The sequence below is a fragment of the Gymnodraco acuticeps genome, unplaced genomic scaffold, assembly GCF_902827175.1.
Source record: "Gymnodraco acuticeps unplaced genomic scaffold, fGymAcu1.1, whole genome shotgun sequence".
NCBI classification, from domain to species: domain Eukaryota; kingdom Metazoa; phylum Chordata; class Actinopteri; order Perciformes; family Bathydraconidae; genus Gymnodraco; species Gymnodraco acuticeps.
This window is the reverse complement of record NW_022989752.1, coordinates 483-25000: the sequence shown is the minus strand read 5'-3', so window position 1 is coordinate 25000 and position 24518 is coordinate 483. Positions and strand designations below refer to the sequence as shown.

The following is a 24518-nucleotide window of genomic DNA, read 5'->3' as shown; positions in this document are numbered from 1 at the left end:
CTCACTGCTTTCGTAAGCACAATGAGGACTAGCCAAAGTCCTTTAAATAGCCTGGTGGTGGTGTTGCTCTGCACCCTCAGCCCCTTCATCATCTGTCTTCTAATTGGCTCAAGGGATATAAATAGCCAGATATCCGTCATGAGACCGATTTACTTACTTCACTTTCAAGGTTAATGCAGCCTCAGGAAACACCTGGAAGCCAATGTAACAGTAATTGCACATTGTTGTCTTCAAGCAATGTATATTATGAATGGGTGCTTTGCTTGTTTATTGGTAACATTTAAGAACTGACTAAATCAGACATCAGAAAATACATTTTATTCTTTGTATTTTATCTTATGTAATTTATTGTCTACAAGGGAAAACAAGTCTTAATATTTGAAATATTACTCTGTTTCTACAACATGATACTTCGATCCTTCAAGACAACTTAATAACTCTACATGCAAATAAAAAATCAATGGACCAAGCTTGTCATGTTAACAATGTATTCCTCCGAGAGCAGCAGTATTTGACCCTACTGTTGGCCATAAAACCACTATGACGCAAATGCTGGAGCCACATCATTTCATTGAAAAGACAGGATATTTAACCCTTTGCAGCCATAGTAACTGTAAGCTCTTACATAAAACCAACATTAAAAAGATTGGATACTGAATGTACCCTGTACATGCAATCTCTCATTTAGATCAGGTTCCTTAATGTTGCCACTCTGGTCCACCTGCTTATGATTTAGGTCTTCAATGGGACGTTTTAGATCACAATCATAATTACTCAACTGGCTTATTTAGACTTATGCACATACTGACAAGTGTATGAAGAGTATTTTCTTACATACATGCAGTGTTTATTGCCAGAATCTTTAATCATCATAGGAAAGTCTGTCACGGCTGGAGGGCAAGGTACACAGGACCCAAACGCAGAAGATTGGTTGATATCTCAAATACTTTATTTGCGGAACTAGGCCAGGCAACAAAGTAAAACAAGGCAAGGCAAAATGCAAAATGCAAAAATCCCTCTGAACAAAACCCTTCCAGCAACATCAAGAATCTCACAACGACAGACAGAAAAAACAGAAGACAGAGACAGGAAGCAACAGGCAAGATGGGGGGGTGAACACTTTTCAAAATTAAACAGGAAACCAAAGACAGATCTAGACATGACAACACACAACACAGACAGATCATGACAAAATCCTTCCAAGTAAAAAAAAATATTTGGGAAAATGAAAACCAGTTTAATTGATGCACATTGCCTTATTAATGCCGCTCCCAAGTCCGCATCAGCTGTTGTGTTCAGTGTTGGTGCACATTTCAGCCATCAGGAAAGAGGAAGGGTTAAGCAAACATACAGTTTGTTGAAGTTCGTTTAAGACTGAATAATAAGTGAAGACTTAAAAAGCCGAAACCCTACATCCCATACTTGCACTGTTTGCTTGACATTTTTCAATTTGCAGATCGAGTTGACATGCAAAATACTGTTTTTCTCTTGAAATTATAAAAGGACCAAAAGTAAAAATGTTCTTGAAGAAAATATGTCTTTTAGGCTGCAATGATAACACGAGCACACACAAGTAGCTTCCCGGAACCAAGACTCTAAGAAATCCACATTTGTCACTGCACCCTTGTGGATTAACAATGTGTAGGCTCGGGAATCTTCAATTTAATTACCTAACATGCAGTCTTTGTCTATTCAGCTTATAAGAGTTATATGCAATCCCCCTTTGTCTTGAACTCCTGTGTGTCTATCCTCTTATCCAATTATCAAACTTGAAATGTACCTTTCTTGTTTTTTATCTTTCAGAGATAAAATGAACTGATTGGTAACATTAAAAACAGCTATTCTATATATGGTATAGTTTATCAAATGTCCAAGACCTTTTTTTTTAAAGAGTTCAAATATTCTCTCCACACTAGCATGTTTTAGTTTTGTTTAAGATGCAGTTCAAAATGTTAAGAATGTGCTTTTTCTCTGTCTATTGTGCCTCTGTCATTCATTCACATGTCAAATATACATTGGGGATTTTTTTTAGACTTTAAGACACTCCCCTATTATCACCAAAACAATCAATTTCCTTTTGTTGCCTGAAAAGATCCTCGATCTTCTCCTTCATGCCGCACTGAGAAGAACTTAAGGGGTGTAATTTTCCTGTACTGGTGAAATGATTTGCTCTGTTTTTAACTTGATTAGATAACTCAGCCATCCCTCCCCTGTCACTCCTTTACAAAGACATGGAGGTCACCTTTGTAAAGGAGTGACAGGGGAGGCCACCTGTCCCATAAACCTCTCTCTGTCTCTGTCTTCCCTCTATCTTTCTTTCGTCATATGCACGCACGTACTCCTTTATCAAATCAAATCTCTTCTTTTTACTGGGCTATGTCAGTGGTACATGCGAGTGCAACTTGGAGGTGGAGGAGAGGAGATTGGAAAGATTAAAAAAGTGCAAAGAGGAGGAATAGGACGACAGACCCTGGTGATATAATTCATTCATGGTTCTCTTAGCAAGGTTAGAGTGGATACAAGGGCAGACAGCATCAGAGCTCTTGTCGTGGGTCACAATGAAATTAGATATACTGTGAACGGTCATGGATGGAAATAAGACAAGCCTCTAACCCAGGGGTGCCCAACCAGTCGATTGCGATCGACCGGTCGATCGCGGGGAGATTCCCAGTCGATCGCGAGATGTGTCTAAAAATAGAACAACAATATTCTGTTTTATCGTTAATGTCCTGTAACATAATCTTCCTGTGCCAGAATAATGCACTTGAACGCATCAAAGCTTTGTGATTGGCCGGCGTGACCCCATGTGTCGGGGCGTGGCTGGTGAGCAGTGGGCAGTGTGCACTGCACTAGTTCGCTAACGTTGTCCGTGTCAACCATAGACGGTGTCAACACAGGAGTGACAGGCCGCACACACACAAGACCGCAATTATGGCAGAAGCAAAACATATATAACTCTCACTCCGAGTGGGAGGATGATTATTTTTGTATCTATTCCAATTCAAAGTCCATCTGTCTCATCTGCAATGCGAGCGTGGCTTTATCGAAGAAGGGTAATTTAGGAGCGGCATTTCAAAACAGTGCACAAACGCTACGAGACGGAATTCCCTCCTAATTCTGCCCTACGCTCCAAAAGGGGAGGGGCCTGAAAGGACAGTTAAATGCACAGCAGTCCATTTTCACCAGGGCCCAACAACAAGAGCAAGGCTGCTACCATAGCATCTTATCGTGTCAGTCACGTTCTTGTCAAACACATGAAGTCTTTCAAAGATGGCGAAGTTGTGAAAGAAGCAGTCCTGGAGGCTGCCGACACGCTTTTGGGGGACAGTAAAAAACGGTAGCATTTCAACAGGTTTTTGATATAATAAAAACTCAAGTTAGATACCGTTATTAATCAGCTGTAAGTTTTAGTTTGTTTGAACTTATTCATTATAATTATTGTACAACATGGTATAAGAATGCAAACATTAAGATCTGTTCTGTTTAAATTGATTAGTCTATTATCAATTCAGGTTAAGAAACTAGTGTTGCTTGCATCCTATTTTAAAGGCATTTCTTTTTATAATCTACTAAAATGCAACAAAAAAAGGGTTTGATTCTATTAATTTAGTCTTTTATTGCACTTTGGCAGCAGATTCCTGTGTAGCTTCAGATCTGAGTTGTCTTATTAGTAAGCCTCATTTATACTTTTGTAGCAACACTATTTTTATATAATGGCAAATAAAGGGTTCAGCGTCTTTTCCTTTTTTCCTGTGTCATATGTGGCAGCACTTCAATGTTTCTTGAAAACATGACCCACTGTAGTGTGTGACGTGTGAATAAACTCCAACTCTGTATCAACAACACTTGTGTAACTTCAGTTAACTACTTGTGTGTGTGTAGATTAGAAAGAGGTAAGATAAAGGATCTGCAGTATTTTATGAAGTATTCATCGTAGAAAGGTCAGTTTTATACAAGTAGTGTGTATTTACCTGGTAGTAGGCTGTCAGTAATGGCTACGCCTCTCTATTTGGACTGGTAGATCTCGGCAGACTGGCAACTTTAAAAGTAGCTCTCGGTTCAAAAAAGGTTGGGCACCCCTGCTCTAACCCATGTCATTACGTTTTTTTTTAGAATGGGTTTGAACAATTTCTTCCAAGTGAGTTGTTTAAAGGATTTGGAGCCGGAAAATGTAATATTTTTTTATATTTGAATATGCTCATTTACTATTAATCTGTATGTTTAAAAAATGTGTCACCACTTATTTGTTAAAAAATCCCCCAAAAAGAAACAAAGACTGTAACACCTTTGCAAAACTATCCTCATTATGTTTTAAAGACGGAAGATGTTGCAGTAAATACAATGAAAAAGCCATTACCAATAGCAATAAATGTTGTTTTCCATGGGAAGTTTCCAATAGAGTATTAGAGCCTGTTAACCCTGCAGTCAAACCAGTCATTCGTGGAAAATGACGGGCTATCCAAATATTCCTGGAAAAATGGCTTCATCAAGACTGTTTGCATTCTCATCCCGGCTGTGAGTAAGGTCACATGTTAAATGAATGTACTTAATAATGTGGCAATAAAACCACTTGCCGACATCAGCATCTGCATCCTTCTCAGTCAATGTTTGTGAGGAATCACAACAGGGGGTACTGTAAAAAACCTGTTTTTGATAGTTAAAGTTGAAACTAGAATGCATTCACTCTGTTCATACTTTCACTGGGGTTGCTCACCAGAAATGTGTATTTAATGTTTTTAATCTGGAACTGGAATAGCTTTGAAATTGTCAAGGATGAGCGAAGCAGGCAGGACCCAAACGCAGATTTCTCAGAAAACTAGGGCCAACAGGGTGGGTGGAGGGGTCTGGAGGACGGGTTTTGGGCTGACAGCCCAGGAGCACAGCGGAGGACCCGGAAGGGATCTCGGACGGACGGCCCGGAGGTAAGGCAGAGTTAAAAAAGGGGACTCGGGCGGACGGCCCGGGGGCAAGGCAGAGTTCAAAAAGGGGGACTCGGGCGGACGGCCCGGGGGCAAGGCAGAGTCCAAGGTGGGGGACTCGGGCGGACGGCCCGGGGGCAAGGCAGAATCCAAGGAAGAGTCAGGGGGCCGGGCCCGAGGGCGAAGACCAGACAGCTCTGGAGGCCGGGCAGGAAAGCGCTGACGGGACAGCTCCGGAGGACGGGCAGGACCCGGTGTCGGCCGGACAGGAACCGGAGCCGGTGGGACAGGCTTCGGCAGGATCCCCCACGGAAGAGGACCAGGAGTTGGCAGGACCCCCGGCGAGACAGGTGACGGCGGGACCTCCAACGGAACAAGACATGGGATTGGGAGAACCCCCGGCAGAAGAGTCGGCGGCGGGACCCCCAACGGGACAGGACACAGGGTCGGCAGGACCCCCGGCAGGAGAGTAGTCGGCGGGACCCCCAACGGGACAGGACATGGAGCTGGCAGGAACCCCAGCGGAACCTCCAACGGCACAGGACATAGGGTTGGCAGGACCCCCGGCAGAAGAGTCGGGACCCCCAACTGGGACAGGACACAGGGTTGGCAGGACCCTCGGCAGGAGAGTAGTCGACGGGACCCCCAATGGGACAGGACATGGAGCTGGCAGGAACCCCAGCGGAACCTCCAACGGCACAGGACATAGGGTTGGCAGGACCCCCGGCAGGAGAGTAGTCGGCGGGACCTCCAACGGCACAGGACATAGGGTTGGCAGGACCCCCGGCAGGAGAGTAGTCGGCGGGACCTCCAACGGCACGGACATAGGATTGGCAGGACCCCCGGCAGAGGAGTAGTCGGCGGGGCCTCCAACGGCACAGGACATAGGGTTGGCAAGACCCCCGGCAGAGGAGTAGTCGGCGGGGCCTCCAACGGGACAGGACATGGAGTTGGCAGGACCCCCAGCGGAACCTCCAACGGACCAGGACATTGGGTAGGGACTTGAGACGTAACTCGAGAGGAGACTCAAGAGGGGAACCAAGGGGAAACTAGAGAGGGGACTCGAGAGGGGAACCAAGGGGGAACTAGAGAGGGGAACCGAGGAGGGACTAGAGGAGGGACTTGATAAGGGACTAGAGGAGGGACTTGAGAAGGGAACTCGAGAGGGGACTCGAGAGGGGACTCAAGAGGGAACTAGAGAATTGACTAGAGGAGGGACTTGAGAAGGGAATTGAGTAGGGACTAGAGAAGGGACTAGAGAAGGGACTTGGGAAGGGACTAGAGGAGGGACTCGGGAAGGGACCAGAGGAGGGACTAGAGAGGTGAGGAGGGACTTGAGAAGGGACTAGAGATGGAACTCGAGAGGTAACTCGAGAGGGGACTTGAGAGGGAACTCGAGAGGTGACTCGAGAGGGAACTCGAGAGGTAACTCGAGAGGGAACTCGAGAGGTGACTTGAAAGGAGGCTTGAGAGGAGGCTCGAGAGGAGACTTGAGAGTGGACTCGAGAGGGAACTCGAGAGGTGACTTGAGAGGTGACTTGAAAGGAGGCTTGAGAGGGAACTCGAGAGGAGACTTGAGACGGAACTCGAGGGGTGACTTGAGAGGGGACTCGAGAGGGAACTTGAGAGGGAACTCGAGGGGTGACTTGAGAGGGGACTCGAGGGGGGACTTGAGAGGTGACTCGAGAGGAGACTCGAGAGGGAACTGGAGAGGAGACTTGAGAGATGACTCGAGAGGGGACTCGATAGGGGACTCGAGAGGGAACTGGAGGGGTGACTTGAGAGGGGACTCGAGAGGGGACTCAAGAGGGAACTCGAGAGGGAAACTTGCGAAGTGTCTTGAAAGGGGACTCGAGAGGGAACTCGAGAGGAGTCTTGAGAGGGAACTGGAGAGGAGACTTGAGAGATGACTCGAGAGGGAGCTGGAGATGTGGCTTGAGAAGGAACTTGAGAGGAGACTTGAGACGGTCGGTTCGCCCTACCTTTACATTTTTATGCCTTGACGTGTTTTAAAAAAAGCTGCACTAAACGTCATCACGGTGAATGCTTGTGCACCTTTAGCTTAGTGGGGGTGACACAAAGTAATGCTACAATTATATGGTTTGTATACAGTCTAATGTTAACTTTTCATTAATAATTAATAATTTCAGTGGTATTTATTTGTGAAACTTATTACATTACATTACATTACATTGCATTTAGCTGACGCTTTTATCCAAAGCGACTTACAATAAGTGCGTTCGTCCAACAAAATACAACTTGAAGAAAACAGAATCATATAAGTACATCAGGTTTCATAGAGTAAAAACATTTCAAGTGCTACTCAACTGGCTTTAGAAAAGCCAGTCCTTTATTAGTATAAAAGTGCTTCGTTAATAGTTCTATCGCTCGAAGTGGAGTCGAAAGAGATGAGTTTTCAGTTTGCGCCGGAAGATGTGCAAGCTATCTGCCGTCCTGATGTCAATGGGGAGCTCATTCCACCATCCTGGAGCCAGGACAGCAAACCCACGTGTTTTCGCCGTTGGGAACTTGGGTCCCCCTCGCAGCGAGGGCGCAGCGAGTCGTTTGGCTGATGCAGAAGGTTGTGCACGCGCTGGGGTGTACGGTTTAACCATGTCCTGGATGTAGGAAGGGCCAGATCCATTCGCAGCATGGTAAGCAAGTACCAGTGTCTTGAAGTGGATTCGAGCAGTTACCGGAAGCCAGTGAAGCGAGCGTAGGAGCGGAGTAGTGTGGGAAAATGTAGGAAGGTTGAAGACCAGACGAGCCGCTGCATTCTGGATGAGCTGCAGAGGTCGGATGGCACATGCAGGTAGACCAGCCAGGAGGGAGTTGCAGTAGTCTAGGCGTGAGATGAGGAGAGCCTGGACCAGAACCTGAGTCGCTTTCTGTGTCAGCTGGGGACGTATCCTCCTGATGTTGTAAAGCGTGTATCTGCAGCAACGGGTTGTAGCAGCGATGTTTGCAGTGAAGGACAGGTTGTTATCTAGGGTCACACCCAGATTCCTTGCAGTCTGTGTCGGGGAAACAACTGAGGTGCCGATATTGATTGTTAGGTCAAGAGTGGGCAAATATCTTAAATGTTTGTTTGCCACAGAGCTTACAGTATATAATGCATTTTTCGGACATTCCAAGGAAAATTCTAAACTTTTGTTATCGTTTACTGTTTAGGTTGGAAACATGTCTTGCAAAGGACTTTTGTAGTGTGTGTGTGTGTGTGTGTGTGTGTGTGTGTGTGTGTGTGTGTGTGTGTGTGTGTGTGTGTGTGTGTGTGTGTGTGTGTGTGGGTGTGTGTGTGTGCCTTCAACACGTACAAACATGAACAGGTTTGTGTTTTTGAGTGTGTGAAGGCCTTATGTCACATAAGGACAGTACTGTCAGATTGTGTGTAGGCCGCAGTGCTGAGTCTGTGTCACAGTGTGTTCCTGTCTCAGCACATTAGATGTGATGATGCAGCAAAGAGAGACATCAGAGAATGAAGAGAAACATAGTACAGATATACTAAAACACACTAAAGTATGTTGTATGTACTTCTACTTTAGTTTCCAGCACTCTCCAGGGTTTTTCCTCTCACAGAACGGTTCATTGTCCCCTGACCTTTTGTGGTTTTATTATTTTTATACATAATGTGGTTAACCAACTTTGGGAACTTAAACTTGACTTTACAAAACAGAACCACAGTTGCATATAGATACTCTCAGATTCAAAGTAAGTTGTTCTGTAACATTTCCTGTATAGTATAACTGTCAAACAGGGTACCACTGAAACGATCTTATTATCGAGACACAACCTAGAGTCCTAAGACGCTAGACCGACCTCGGTCATCGGTAATTGTGTGGACCTATTCTTCCTGGACTGCTGGCATGTCAGTGAGAAAATCACTCTTAGCTCTTTACTTAAAGATAATCTGTTCCTGAAAAGAGAAAGAGAAGTGAGATAAGCAAGCAAACTACTTAAGTCAAGAAGGCACATACAGAGGCTCTTCTAATTTGATCCTTTAAACACACTAATATTTTCACAACATGGAACCTGGAATGAAGCTAGGCAATGAGCAAGTGAGTGCTCAGCGGCAGGATATACAGTATGTCCACAGTCCGAGGTCTTTTTCCTCTGAATGAGCAATTCAGACTACAGCCACCTGCTGGGTTTGAGAGTTATTTTCTGCAGGTACAGTATGTGCTACTTGACTGTTGGCCTAGTTTTTGTGTCCAAGTGTAACATCTTGGCTCAAACATGTGAGACGTGAGGCGATGCAACAATCAGCCTTGGTTGTCCCTCGTTCTGTGATGTCAGTTTGGTGAGTCTGGGCCTTAATGAAACGTGACAAACATGTGGGAACCCACCAGAAGCATGACTGTGACCCAATTTAATGTTCACCCAGATTAAAGAAAACTAGACTATGAGAAAAAAAAACAGCAGGAACCCCAGGAATATATACAAGCTTTGGTTTTATTAAAAAAAGTATTTCAGATGTACTTTTTGAACACAATAGACATTGTTTGAATCTGCTGATTATTTCCTCTTATCATAATGTTGACCATGAACATAAAAACTCAAATAAATAATATCCCATGAGCCCTGAGCCAGAGAATAGAGGAGGGATTCTGAATTTCTCTGTATTTATGAGATTGGTGTTTTTCATGGAATGGGTAGTAAACCCACCATTTAAACTCAAAGTCTGCAAGTCCAGCATTGGTGGGTTTTTTCAACAAATCACCTGAAAAAAGACACCGTGTCAAATCAATTTGTGCAACTTACTCCTACATACAACACAATGAATGGCAGCGTACTGCATATTGCGCAGTAGCATGTCATTGAACATTTGCAGTATTAGAGATTTAAAATGTAAAAGGTGGAACATACTGCAAGCCCTGAAAGTGTATGGATTTTTTGTTTGTATACAAACTTGTCTTGATTTAACCAATAACTAGCTTGCACAGAAGTCTTAATGTACTTCAACTGTTAAAGTGACTTCAGTAGACTCCTAGTGATGTGTATTGAAAAAGTCTAATAGGCAGTAATCGTAAATGATATCCAGCTAATGAACCCTTCTTTCATGGTGTGCAAGTATCCAGTAACAAACTGGAGCATGTCTTTGCACTGAGTTATGAAACAAATACCAGTAACCACCAAATAATTTAAGAGAATAAGATAGATTAAGACAAGATTAATTTTACGATTAAAAAGTCCTTTGGTCATTTTCTTTTGTTGTGCCAGTATTGTGTTGTATTCAAAAATAGGAGATTGATACAGTTAAAAACCTGCTGTTAATTGGCGGTAATAATTTACAGTGAAGTCGATAAAAGTGAGAAAAAAATATCAGAAATCCATGGAATGTATTCATGCTTTGCTTTTAATCACTTAATAGAAAAAGTATTTCAGATTTATTTTCGAACACAATATACAATATAATACCATACATTGTGTGAAACATTTAATAACCCACCAATTGGCGGACTTGAACATATTATTGACATAAAAAAACCCATCTCTCATGCAGATAGTGCTAAATCTGGCTAACCATTTGGACACAACTAGGACCAAAAAAAGCTTGAACATAGATAAACAATGTTAATACTGACAAATTTGAATTTCAAAACTGCTAACAAGTTTGGTCAGAAAGAGTTCACACATTAGCACAATCAGTTACATACGATCATGTTTTGTTGTTAATTCTGAACGATTCACGTCAGTGCCGGGCGTATTGTAGCATGCTACTGTACCAATACAGTCCCCGTGTTATCTACTTTTACATCAAGTGCGTTAAGTGTAAAAGGAGACAATTGCTTTGTGTTTGTCGGTAAACCTGTATCTATCTGGCCTCATATACAGTATCAGCAATCTGCACTCAAATGCTGGATGGAGAAGCTAAGGTTGTGACAAGCTGCTGAGAGAAAATAAGCTATTGTTGTACTTTGATACCAAGCATCGACTAAGCCTTTGTGTTCCTTAGCTAGCCTGCATGTATCCTATTTCACAGCCTATGCAGTTTAACATGTCCTCTATGTCGCCCCTGGGTTACCAAATTACTGCTGTCGGATGAAAACCTTGTAGCTTCAAAAACTCAGTTGGATCAAAATAGCTTCCAATCAGAAAAATTACCTACGAAACCAAATGAGGACATGTCCTCTCTAAAATGATAGCTATTATTTCAGAAATGTATCTAAGCCTAAATCAAGTTAACCAAGAGAAACTTTCGAATATATAAGTAATGCCAAATTATTTCTTTGTTTAATATTCCTTTATAATAAGCTTAATTAATAAATGTTTTTCCATTTTCTTGTGAAGTTACAAGGTCTTCATGTGACAACAACATGTATCTTTAGCTGCTGCTCTGCTGGGCACTCAAAACATTGTGCGAATATATACTTAGATATATTTATATATATATTTATATAAAAAACAATATATAATACATATATAAAAAGACTCTAATCCAGAGTCTTCTACACATTAGACACCACCACTTCCAGGTAATGCAAGTGCATATAAATTAAAATAGATTTTACACTGAACCAGTATTTCATATTTACAAGCTTTAAGTAGAGAATAAATACACACTGTTATAAACAGCAAAAAGGACCAACTTGAGCTCCTAGCGACAAACAGTAGAGACAAAGGTGAGGAGTGATGGGGGTAAGGCCTGATGACAAAGTCAACACATCCAAACACACACAGATACAAAACCTTTCATACTGTACACACACACACACATACATACTGCACACAGACAATTGCCACTTACGCATGCTAGAGTGAAATAAATGAAGTACCTTTGAGTATATCAGTGAACCAATATGGAAATGGAGAGCTGTAAATATAGATGCAACTAGCACCTCAATACAAATTAGTCATGGAAGCGTCAGGAGCATAAATGTAACGTCTGCACACCATTTTCGAACCTCATTCAGCAGCAAAAATAGGCTTTTTTTGGTTTGTTTTCAAACTAGAGCACCTAATTATCCCTCTGTTTTTCTAGAGGGTAAAGTCTGCCAGGCCGAATCCAGCAATTCCATCTGTTTCCAATCCCTATAACCCCACTGTCCTGGAAACCTGATACAGTCAAGGGGGAGGGGGAGAAATTCAATTGACGTCAATGACCCGACTCAGCACTTGAGGGATTTTTATTGTGAGGAAGAAATAGCTGACCTGATTGTTTTGGGGTCATGTCCGTGGAGCCCAAAGGGGTTTGTAAACCATATGAATAGAGGTTCTGATGAGGGTCTGAGAGCGCCCTGCAAATAGGCAGCTGTACGAGCACCTTTAATCATGTGGTCTGGGCCTGATTGCCGAGGGGTGGGGGTGGGGGCCTTACATCAGACGGGTCTGGGGTCAGGACCTGTTCCATCTAACAGGATTATTAAGACTGCAGCGTACTTGTAGGCTAAACAAAAATATTGATTTACTGCTGTTGTGCATTTTGTCCTTTGTAGACTTAATTCCTGACTTTACAGATCTAAGCAGCACACTATTTGCTTTAAGACTTGCTTGTTTTACTGCTGATTGAAACTAGTAATAGATTGCAGGTTATGAGGGTTTGATCTTGACTATCCTCTTTTTCACACCAACACGAAAACAATTGGTTGAGGAAAATGAAAAGACAAAACCAAACAGATCAAATGCTTCATAAATGTACATTGAAAATGTAGCAGGAATATCTGATCAAATAGTTTTAAGTGTAGGATTTCACATCCTTGGCATTTAGCATCAAAAGTCAAGTTTTGGTGAGAAAGAGGTAGGAAGTCGACCAATGGATTGCAGACTGTTACGCAGAAAAGAGAAAAGATGATGTATAGAGATGAATATAGGTGATTTAGTGTAACTGTGACATTCATTGACCAACAACTGCTAAAGAAAGCAACAAACATTCATGTAACATGAAGCATGAGGGAAATTAAGCATTTGAATTCCATGTATGAAACACTGCTCAGATTGAAAAACAAAAGTGACAGAATGTGCGTATAATGTGGGTGTTAATGTTTCCCTATTCAGATTAGTTTGTCGACGTTTGTTTGGATTTCTCTATTGCCCAATACATGGAAGACTGTTCTCTTTAACATACAAAAAAAGATGTTGCTCTTTCAGATAAGAAAAAAAACATTTCACAGACATACTAGAGTGTTCAATAAATAAAAAACTATTATAAAGACAATAGTAAAAAAGGCACACAAAAGTCCTTTGACAAATGGTACAGGAAAAAGTAAACACTCTCTTTTGCTATACAAATGTGTCTCCATCAGTAGATCTTAATCTATGCTACTTCTAGATCATATCATATCTGTAAAAAAGTCTTAAGGTACAAAACTTCTCTCAGTAGTGTCAATGTCCATTTAATGCCGGTCCAGAAAGAAGAGTAACTATTTCCCAAACTGGCCGCAATCCTTCAAGTTCCACTCTCAGTCTCGCCTGTCCATCAAGACTAAAATGTTCGCAGTAATTATTTCCTGAGAACTCTGAAGCCGCCTCACCGAAACTGTCCGTCCGTGTCTGGCTTCAAACACCCAAGTGCAAACGCCCCTGTGAGGGACCAAACTAAGCCTTTGCTTCTATGGGCTTATTAAAAAGCACAGCTGCAAGAGGATCTCCCCCTTTTGCCAAAAACGTTCAAATCACCATGTGAGCCTGATGATGGAAGCCCTATGTGTCTGTGGGCGACGCCTCATGGGTCACAATCTCTATCGCCGGCTCTATCATGACTCCCTCCTCAAGCTCCTGACCGTCCAAATAGTCCAGGGGAGGAGAACGAGAATCTCCCAGACTATCTTCCTCCTCTTCCAACTCCTCTTCTTCTTCTTCTTCTTCTTCTTCTTCCTCCTCCTCCCCTTCGCCATCTTTCTCTATTCCATTCAAGTCCTCCTCCTCCACGGTGAGCTCAAACTGAAACTTCTCCCCTCCTCCCTGACCTCCATTCCCTCCACTGTGTCCGTGCACGCCCTGGTCGTAGAAGGGCGGGGAGGGGCTCTGGGGGATCATGCTCTGGTACCAGTTCCTGTTGTCCTCCAGCGTGTCCAGAATGTCCTGGGCGTCAGGGTGGACCAGATCGGCCCACGTCTCCCACAGAGGGTGCACGATGTAGTCGATGAAACCCACCTGGAGAGTAGAAAGCAGGCACATTAGAACCGAAAGTGAGATTATTATAACTTTTTCTTTCATATATAAATGCAGATATTTTGAGTGCCTACCTGGCTCTTCTCCACGGAGGCTGTGTGTTTATCACACATAGGACTGATCTCTATCCCCCTCTCCCTCTCTCTGTCTCCCTGGTGGAAGAACTCGTCCATTATCCGATCAGTCCACTGGCGATACAGCTCCAGGGACTTGGTGGGGTTACTCAGGTCGGCACAGTGCACCATGTTACGCAGCACCTGTAAATAATACAGAAATGCAATTTAGTATATGCTTGTGTAGTGAGTATATATCATTTAAGGTTCTTTCTATAAAGGGTTTTGTTATGAAAGGAAGTCAGTCTAGAAAGAAGAAATCCTAGAAAGACCATTAAGGGGCAAGTGTAGAGGGAGCACTTAAAGGTAAAAAAGAAGACGGATGGAGTGAGAGAAAGAGTGACAGCAGGGAGCAGAGGTCAGCTATGTAGGAGGCCGACTAATGACCATTGGCTGAGTAACCTCTGCCAACACTGACTATTGATTAGAGCTATTAAAAGCTGCGAAAGAGAGGTGGAGGGCTTGCAGTGTCCAATCACATTCTCACAGTCCATCCAAGGAAATATATTAAGTATGCTTTTTCTTTTAACTGTCCCTTTTTTATTGTTTGCTAAATCTCAACACCCACCTGTATCCTGTCTGTGTAGTTATCCAGCAGCAGCACTCCTGAGCTTGTCACCTTCTTTGTCTCCACCATAGTCTTCAGATCAGCCAGCAGACTCATGTGTTTGGACATGTCAGTGGCCAAAACCTGCATAAAAGAAAGAGAACCATTCATCAGCATTAGAATAATTTCGGAATGTTATAATATAAATCGAGAAGAGGAAATACTATGAAACAGGATTTCTTACCAGGTCGATCACCATCTTGCGGAGGGACTGTCGCTGCTTCTTAGGGACGTTCTGGAATATATCACAGTTGTCTTCCTGTAGTAGCTTGAATCCCACAGCCAGGTGATGGTTCTCCAGCACAGACTCATCGTTGTACATCAACGCCAGCTCAGAGTCTGAAAAAGCGTCAAAAATATATATTTTAGTCACTGTCATAACGGCTTCTATTACTATCTATTCTATACGTTTTCAGGAAAGCAACAAATAATTTCAATCAGTCCTGTGATGGGTATTATTTTGACTTACTGGTGTTGATTAGGAATTGGTTTGATACTCCAGGATGGTCAACATCATGGATAGCTGCAGCAAAGATGGCTGCTAGGATCTCAAGATCTGTGAACACCGCCTAAGAAGAGGTGGAAAACAAAACATTAAACATTTCTAAAGGGTTACAAAAACTAAAGAATAACTATAATATCTATGCCAATTTTCAATCAAGTACGAAGTCTGCCTTTCTTTCAAACTACACAGATCAAGTACATGCATAACACTGTGTGCGCAGGATTGAATAGATGAAAGACAGCCAAGAAGAGAAGATCAATAGCTTAAGTCCAGGGCATTCTGACCTGACTGTGTCCTACCAATACTGATACAAAATGCATGCAGGAAAAATCTAACAAATAAGTCACAGAGGGCCAAGTGTTGGAAGAACGAGGGGTAATTCCCCGATCAATGGGGGAAAATATGATTCAATGGAAGGAGGTTGAGTTCTTGAAAGCTGGTGTGGCGATCCAGGAAAATTGCAAATGGGGTGATGTAAGCGCTCACGCCTCTAATTTAGTTTCCCCCTATTTCTGTGGATACTCACTGGTGTCTAAGTCAGAAGTGGTGATTTTTTTAACCCGTAAAGTTGAAAGTGGACTGAAAGTTGATAATATTCCAAGACCCTGATCTGAGGTATTAAAAACAAGTAGTATAATCAACTATATAATAACTTACATCTAGGGCTGGAGTGGAGAGGAGGATGTGTGTGGATTGGGCTACGTCAGCAGCATGCAGGCTGTTATGGTAGGCCACATCTGAATGGTAGTGGTCCTCCAATGTCATCATGTAGGCCACGAACGTATCCACAGGGATTTGAAATGTCTTTAACAGGTCTCGCTCCTAGGAAAACCAACATGGTAGAATGTTTAGGAATAAGTGTGGTTCATTTGAGTAGAAATAAACAACAATTATAAGTGGATAAACAACAGAATACAGAATTCCAGACAATTCATACCTGGAAGATGGCGTACATGATGCAGGTAAGAGGCCGACTGTGGGAGTACTCTGAAACGGTGAAGATGTTCAGGCCCCACTTGTTGAGGTCCTCCAGCTCTTTGGACAGCAGCTCCTCCTTATCGGTCTTGACACCGAAGCGCGAGATGCTGCTGGTGGAGAGCGAAGGACCATGGGAAACCTTTTTCACTCCGCTGATCTGTGTCATCAGCTGCTGCCTCGTCTGCTTCTTCTTCTCTCGCGCCTTGGATGTCGGCGACGGCATCTCCACCTCATTCTGTTTGTCTGAGGGACAAGAAGATAGAAAGTTGTTAGTTTTTACAAATGTGTAAGAAAATTGGTTACATTTGGCCTCACACAAGAAGAGGTCGGATAATTAATCTAGTCTGCAATCAAATGAGTGCATATGCTGCCATTGGATCCAGGTGCACTATAGAAACACCTGCAGCTGGTTGGCTACTGAGGGATTTATTTATTCACTCACTCATTCATCATCTGTACCTCCATTCATTTGTTCATTCATGCTGCCCTGTCCTCCACCTGCAGTCTCTCTGTGCTGCTACTGTTCATTTTTTCTCTGCCCCCCCACCTATTATCAGGTGGCTCACATCTCATCTCCTGTTCTCTTGACTTTCATAAGGCAGTCCATTGACAGACTGAGAGCTGCGGCTCCAACACAGCTAAGGCAGGTCCATAAAGTCGGCCATTCAATAAACTGCCACATCTTTCACAGCTTTATCAAATCCCTTAGTGTAGAGTGGGATTCTGGTTTGTCTTATTTATAAGTTGACTCAACCACAGTTGGCTTGGCTACAAATAAATCGAGCAAGAAGTCCTAAAACACACTTACAACCTTTATCAAAACCTTTTAAAAAAAGAATAAAAAGGGAAATTGTTAACTTTTTTGCAATAGTAAATATAGAAATCTGCCAATAATAACTCATAGCCTGCAGGGGTCTTTGTGTTTATCACAGAGGAATTTAATGAAATCCTGAAGGGACTGGCTATCGGCACGAATGTGAGCTGCGCACTCATCTATCAGCCTTCCCCTGTGGAGGGTTATTCAATTACCAGCTGTAATTCAAATAATCACTTTCACTCTCACGCTCTCCCTCCCTCTCTCTTTCATTGTATTCTCTGCTTTTTCCCTCTGTCTCTCGCTCTCTCTTCAGTCCTCCAGTGGTAATTGAGAATGGGCAATTAAGCGCTCTCAGACATGTGCTGCGTGGGAAACAAGGGGAAGAGCAATATATTGCCCTCTAATTTATTACAAGCCATCATTATCACCAATGCTGTGTGGTGTCTTTGTGTCCTTTACATGTATGTGTGTAGGAGAGAGAAGGACCCATTTGTGAGAGTTTTCAGTGTCACAAGTAAGTGCCAATATACTGCGGACGGCATGGACTGATACGACTGATACATTTTAAGCTGAGTGAGCCTGATGTACCAGTTGAAATCCTCTCGTTTTGGACTGCAATGTGTTAGTCAAGCAAAGTACATTTCATTCGTTTTCTCATCCATTTTCACTCTTCTCTTCTTTGCATTAAGCTTATCTTATCTTTTTTTTCCCAATTTGAGGATTTCACAAAAATAATAATAATACTGAAGCAGCCGAAGTAAAAATGTGTTGCATTTTGCTCTGTTGTTTCTCTCCTGCTCTCCCTTCTCATTCCCTCTACTCTGTCACCTCCCACGTCTATTTCGATTTCTTTTTCATCCTCCTCCATATGCTCTCTTCTGAGAGACGCAGATGCAGTAGGGAAGGCAGGGAGGGGTCGATTTTTGGGGCCATTTTTTCCCTTGGTGTATTCCCCGAACTAGGTGTGTTCTGCTGCTGGCTGATCAAAGGGAATTATGGCAGAATTATGCTGCAAACTGGGACGGGGTTAAAGGCACACGTGAATGGCCAGGGTGCTATCTGCCAACAATCCTTAAAGGAAAGTGAGAAAACCTGGACTGAAATCACCCTAAAGGAGTAACTCTGCAGTCTTTATTTATCTAGGGAATTACCAGGCTTTATGATCATTGTTTTACGGTTCAAAGGTCTGCCTTTCCATCAGTTGAAAGCTTTAAAACCGAGATAGTCTATAATAAAATGATTGGGATTTATGTTGTTTTAAAAATAACCTCTGCAGAACATGGCATGTGGAAGGAAATGATCATTTATCTGGGCCTAAATAAAGAATATCTAGAGCAGAAATAAGGGCATTACTGACGTGATACTAATCTTAATGGATGGGAGGATTAAACTGGTCAGCTGAGGCCCAACCATTCCAGCTTTGCTGCTTCAGCCGTTTTTTCCCCACCCACTCCTCATAACAGTTTTTCTTCCTACCGCCAGTGGGGTAATCCCGACTTCCTTATCGAAGCGATAGTCATCTCTGTCGGGATTCTCGGGGCAGCGAGAGGTGGAGTGACAACAAGGTGTCCCCCGCTGACAAAGATGCACTAAGATGAGTCACTGAATCTGCCGAGATCATCTCACTGCCAGCTAAGGGGGTTCCTCTATACCTCTATTTCTTTCCCTCACTGCAGTCATCTCCCTCTCTCCCTCCCACGTTTGTTTTTTCTCTGTCTCTCATCAACCTTTCCCTCTCTCTCTATGATCCGGTGAGGAGGGATCCGCCAACAACACTAAACCGGATGAGGTTGCCAATCGATCAGAAGCCAGTGCCCATAAATAATCTGAACTACTTCAAGGAGCATTCTGTCACCCTTCTAGCATCCCTTTTGTTTTTCAATCTATATTTCTAATAATTAAATAATTTGTCTAACTTTAACATTATTTTCTTTAGCTCCTGTGGGATTCTCCCATTAACCAAAAGCCTACATTGAACCCATTTGAAGAAATCGGCTGATTTTTCTTGTGTAGTAGTAGGGCCGATTTTCATATTTTTATTGCCACACAGTGACTCAATAGTGTTGTTTTGTACCGGGGTCACGCAACATGTTGTTCATGCGGCTGTCAAAAAAGAGAAGAAAAGTATAAAAATATATTAATGTATTCCCATCTATTCTCAGAGCTCAAGTTTGCAACCCACACTGACAGCATCCACTTCCAGACCGCTCAGATTCAACAAGCCCCTTGTTGTCAAATTACACTTTAACAGTAGTTGGCCACCTTAAACACCCTTTTTTGCCCTTCGTCATTCTTTAAGAAATGTACCCTTCTTACTTCAATATCTATGGCCATTTGGAGCCCGATGACATCTAGACAAAGCTAAATGGCGCAGTGTTTTATGGTACGCCCCCACAGAAAAGCCTGCCAGATCAACTTGCACAGCTTAACATGTACTGAACCGCCACAAACACATTGCAGAAAAACAGAGTGGGGCGGTCTTTGTGAGCAACTACATATTTTTGTGTTTGTATTTTTATATGAACTGTTGGGACTTTATATGTATACAGTTATTGTTGGTAATGATTATTGATTAATTATAAAAACAAGATTTGTGAGTCTTGACAGTGATTTTGAGTGCATGTACATTAGACTTTACCTAGGAAGGTGTTGGAGATGAATTCGGAAACCTGATTCCCGGACCGACTCATCTCAGATAGGTGCGTCAACTCCCGATTCAACATCCTCTTGAACTGCAAGAGAAAAAGAGGGAGAGGGAAGAAATGTCGTCAGTTTCCAGAGAGGGGAAAACCTGGGAAACATTATGGTACAAGATTCCATGCAAAATGCAGCAGTATTCCACCAGCTCAAGATTATTATTTAATTACAGCGTCAAATCAGTGGGGACACACATGTTATTTCCCCCTCCATTTTCCCTGGAATTAATGAGAATGCTGATCTTTATTTGTTTTACCAGTGGGGAAGTCAACCCCTTTTTATAACCCTCAATTCACCCCGGGCAACCAATTTTCAGTTTTATTGCACTGAATCACATTTCTGGGGCCTATTTCGCTGCTTCACGTACGTCAGTATGCAAACATTTCAATGATGTCAAGAGCAAAATCTGCACAGTGCACTCTAAATTCCTCTTTGTTACAACATTCTTTATGTTCATGTACTTTCAATAACATGAACCATTTTGAATAGAGGAAATAGTTGAGGGAGACGGATGCATTTGACAGAACATGGAGACCCGAGCACTGCAGCAGCAGCAGCTGTTTATGACAGACTGATGCAGGCGCGTGCACACACATACAGACCAACTCACACATACAGACACACAGAGCTCTGCAAAGGGCTCAAGATGGAGCCTGAGCCACAAACACCATTCTGTCAGACCCCCTCTCATCATGATGGAAATGTATTTCGGTGCAATTAGGCTAGCACAGTTATCTCAAATGCTCCACAAAATAATTATCAAAATGCTGAATTTCAACAGCAACACAGCAAAGCGATACAATGAAATCCATATGTTATCCCGACATGCTACGTAGATAAGCGCCACACACCTTAATGTAACCCCAAGACACCGACAGCAGGTAATTTGCTTCAGGCATTTTGGACCCCGTTTTTTGGTTCCTACACAAAGCCAGAACTGTAATCCAATAGAAAGAAATGGAGGCAGACAAACAGGATTCTTTTAACGCCAAAAAGGACAACAAAATCCCTTCTTCTCTTATCTTGTGTTTCCCTTTTCAGCAGCTAAGAGAGGAGCTCGATGATGGCTCACTCTCCCTCTCAGCAGCAGAAAAAGGCCAGTTTTGACTCTCCATGCCTGTGGAGGGATGCAAGAATAGATGGACGGACAAATGGAGGTAAAAGAAGACGATGTAGCGAGGAGAGGAGGAGATCCAACAGGCTCGGTGGTTCGGATGGAGCGGCTGGAGCCGTGAGCAGGGGACTCTCAGCGCACAGATGAATTATAGAGGAGCGAGAAAGGGAGGAGGGGGAAAAAAACAACGGTGAAGCAGGAGGGAGGGAGTGAGGTAGTGATGTTCATCTGACTGGAGGGGGGGTTCCTCCACTGGATTTGTCTTGCTTTGCTGCTCACTGCTGTAGCGCTCACTCCCCCTCCTACCCTGCTTTTCTCTCTCTCTATTCGGTTCCCTCCCTCTCCTGTCTCTTTCCCCCGCTGTAGTCTGCCAGCCCCAGCAACACGCTCTCTTCAGAACACATGATTTGACAGAAAGTGGGGAGAAGGGGGAGCCCTAATTACATCTTGGCATTGGTGTAAACACGAGGTTGTGATGGGATGTTTGATTGACTGATATTTTATATCCAGACTTGAGTTCCTGATAAGATGTCCTCTCTCCTCACGTTTTCCAGCTGTGCAACCATTGCCCATGAATCCCATCCTTGTCTATTCCCAACCACTGTAATTCCCTCTCAAAGGCATTCTTTCATGACGTCAGTTCAGCCATTGTGAAGGAATTTCGTGGAGCTGTACAGCTATTCCTTCCATCTACAGTAAAACAATAATTTGACAGAGGGGATGGAGCATGTTTAAGGAATGTGAATGCAACTGTATTTATCGCCATTATCTCTATTATTATCCTCTCCCTCTTTTCAGTCTTCTGTTGTCTACTGACATCCCGAGCGTGGCGGTCATTGTGTAGATCTCATAAGCCTGGTCATTATCTGCATCCCATAATAATATTGGAGGGTATCTGTGCAGGGCTATTTTTACCAAGCGTGAAACAACTAGGGAGTGAGGAAGACGGTCAGAGCAGAGGAAAAGAAAAAAGAGAGAAGGGAGATAATTGCATCCTTCCCCAATTTGGTCGGTGAAAGTGTGTGTGCGCCAATTACCAGAACACCGCAACGCTATGGCAACAGCATCAGGCAGACAGTGTAGGGCTGTTTTGAAAAGGAGGAGAGGCTTCCCCTTTTCCTTTTCCAAGGCAGACATGTGGTGTAGCTGCTGAGCTGTCACGAGAATGCACCACACACATCGCCTCTGCTCACATTCATCGACCTCCCCCTCCCCTCCGCTCCATCTCTCCCTCACTCTCCACCACTTACATGTCAATTTCTCTCCCTGCTGCCAACACTGTCATCAATCTCTCTGTCTGTCTGCTTCAATGGCAGAATCAATGGGCTGTCCTTGGAGCAGGTGTTGATATTGCTGCAGTGTGCAAGGCTAGGGCCACCTGACTGATATACTGTTACACCAGAACCGCTAGCCTATTTTGGTGGCGCTGCTTGTGCTTTTTGTCACGACTATTGTTCTGTGAAACCCCTCAGCGGATCGCTCTTCTGCTTTCGCTAATGAGAAAATATCCAGTTTTGTCAGTTCAGAGCCAATCCATGGGAAACTGTAAACAGAAGTTCCCACAGAACCTCTCAGTCCGATTGGGTTTGTGTGCGAACGAGTTCGGAAAGATGAGGGGGAGATCAAAGCTTCCCCGAGAGGATCCCGGATTATCCTCCCACTGAGGGAAAGAACCAGAAGCAGGGAGGTGAGACGCGAGAGGAAATAAATAAATAAAAGAAACAGAGGAGGCAGCTCTTTATATAATAGCTTACTGCATAATATATAAAGAAACCAGAAATAACAGCGGGGGATGTCTCTCTGCAATGTGTTGAAGAGCTGTGCTTCCCCAAGGGCTGGAAGAAATGCCTCAGTGCACACACTCAGCAGCAGCCAACAAATGCTATTATCTACAGTTAACCACAATTGATGCTGATATGTCACATGCATGTTTTACACACTCGTATGTGTGTATTATTGCAAGTGTGTATCTGATTGTGTTGTATATCAGGGGAAGAAGGCAAGCCGCTTTACCTCCTACTGACACCATGACGCTTGAGGAAGATTAGCCCCTCGAAGCTTTATGGGTATCTCTCTTTCACATACCCACATAGTATAGGTATATACAGTATATATGACATATTTGCTTCTTTTGGTTGTTATATGTTTTCCTCTTATCCTGTAGTACAGTATATATGTGTCACCAAGTTATCCTTAAAATTGCTACAAGCTAGGGCTGCTCAATTAATCGTATTTTAATCGCAATTACCATTATGGCTTGCAACGATTACGAATACAACGTAATTGAAATAAAACGATTATTTTTTTATTATTACTTTTTTTTTTTTTTTATTACTTTTTTTTCAACTGCTTTTCCAGTTGAATTATACTTAAAGTTCAGGGTAATCAACTGTTTTTCTCTCCAATAAATTGATGTTTTCAAAGTAAATGGATAATCGTTTTTAATAATCGTGACATCAATTATTGACCCAAATAATCAATATTATGATTTTTGCCATAATCGAGCAGTCCTACTACAAGCACAGTCCAGTTTATTTGTTATGCCAATTTCTTTGCTTGATTCTCATCTGAAGTGGTTCAGATTGAAGTTGTGCCTTTAAGCCACTAGTGGGTGCACTACGCTCAGTCAGCAGTAACAGCAGTAACTGAACAGCCTGTTCAGTTTTCAGAAAGTAATGACCTCTGAACCCTGCAGTAACATAAATGCACTGCTTGACCTATGGAGAAAACAACTGTGTAAATGATCTTTTTCTATGCAATATAAAAACATGCAAATAACTGTTGTGTTGGCCGTTGTTCAACTAACTAATCTGTTAATCTGTATTTACAAAGATGAGTGTGGAAGTTTTGAAAAGCAAATCAATAACACAAAAAGGTTACATTTTGTTCCTTAAATTAATTATTAATACCATAATAACATTTCTTTATCATCTGAATCTTCTTAGTAAATATAATTTTATATGTACTGAATGCAACATCACCGATAGTGACTTTTGAGACATTTAGAGGCAAACCTACAGTTGTGGTTTATCTTTTTTGATCAAATGTATGACGCAGGCAGGTAACATCGGCGCAAAGACGTCCTGTGACATAACTCCGTAAAGACTGAGAAACCTTCCTACGTATGAACTATGCGTAAGTCATATGAAACTACAGAAGTTTCTGAGAGATGGACAACCTCTCACTTCCTCTGACTCACTCATGCACATGTGTATCTTTATGAGAAAGAGTGGATTAATTTCTCTGAATCCAAACATTAAGATGTATCAGAAAGAACAATCAGCTTTAACAGACAGAGACAACAAATGAATTGCGAGGAATAAGTAAGCAAGCAATTGATTCATTTCTATCACTTCCAGCTGTGCAAGGTCCCATAGTTAGATGTGGTGTGCAACAGACTTTTTGGCAGAAGGAGGACAGTTAACAGGCTACTCAACTGCACCCTGGTTGCTTCGAAAGCAGAAAACAATCTGGTGTGAAATATTACAGAGGCAGTAATACACCAAGAAACAAGAAATCCTTGAATTACCCAAAAAACATTTATTATTCTATACTGAAATGAGGGCTTAACTAACACAGAAAGCAATGTTCGATAATGCAAACAAAACTAATGTCATCTATATTCCTAACCTTTGAGAAAAAGATCCACAAAAGTTCTTT

At 42.7% G+C, this 24518-nt stretch overlaps 1 protein-coding gene across 1 annotated transcript; it reads right to left on the bottom strand.

The window, feature by feature from the left end:
- Positions 1 to 10251: 10251 nt before the first annotated feature.
- Positions 10252 to 21135, bottom strand: pde4ba (phosphodiesterase 4B, cAMP-specific a). The gene is made up of 9 exons (XM_034210274.1): positions 20596 to 21135; positions 19686 to 19779; positions 16190 to 16473; positions 15910 to 16074; positions 15217 to 15316; positions 14932 to 15086; positions 14709 to 14831; positions 14102 to 14284; positions 10252 to 14009 (listed from the first exon to the last, which is right to left on the bottom strand). Exons 1-9 carry the CDS (start codon positions 20641 to 20643, stop codon positions 13557 to 13559), a joined length of 1605 nt encoding a protein of 534 aa, XP_034066165.1. The 5' UTR covers positions 20644 to 21135; the 3' UTR covers positions 10252 to 13556.
- Between the last annotated feature and the right edge of the window lie 3383 nt (positions 21136 to 24518).

Coding starts and splice junctions, on each gene's coding strand:
- pde4ba (XM_034210274.1), bottom strand. CDS start 20,643: ATGCCTGAAGCAAATTACCTGCTGTCGGTGTCTTGGGGTTACATTAAG. Junction 14,832..14,931: donor GCAAGATGGTGATCGACCTG/GTAAGAAATCCT, acceptor TCTTTTATGCAG/GTTTTGGCCACTGACATGTC. Junction 14,285..14,708: donor ACTACACAGACAGGATACAG/GTGGGTGTTGAG, acceptor TATTATTTACAG/GTGCTGCGTAACATGGTGCA.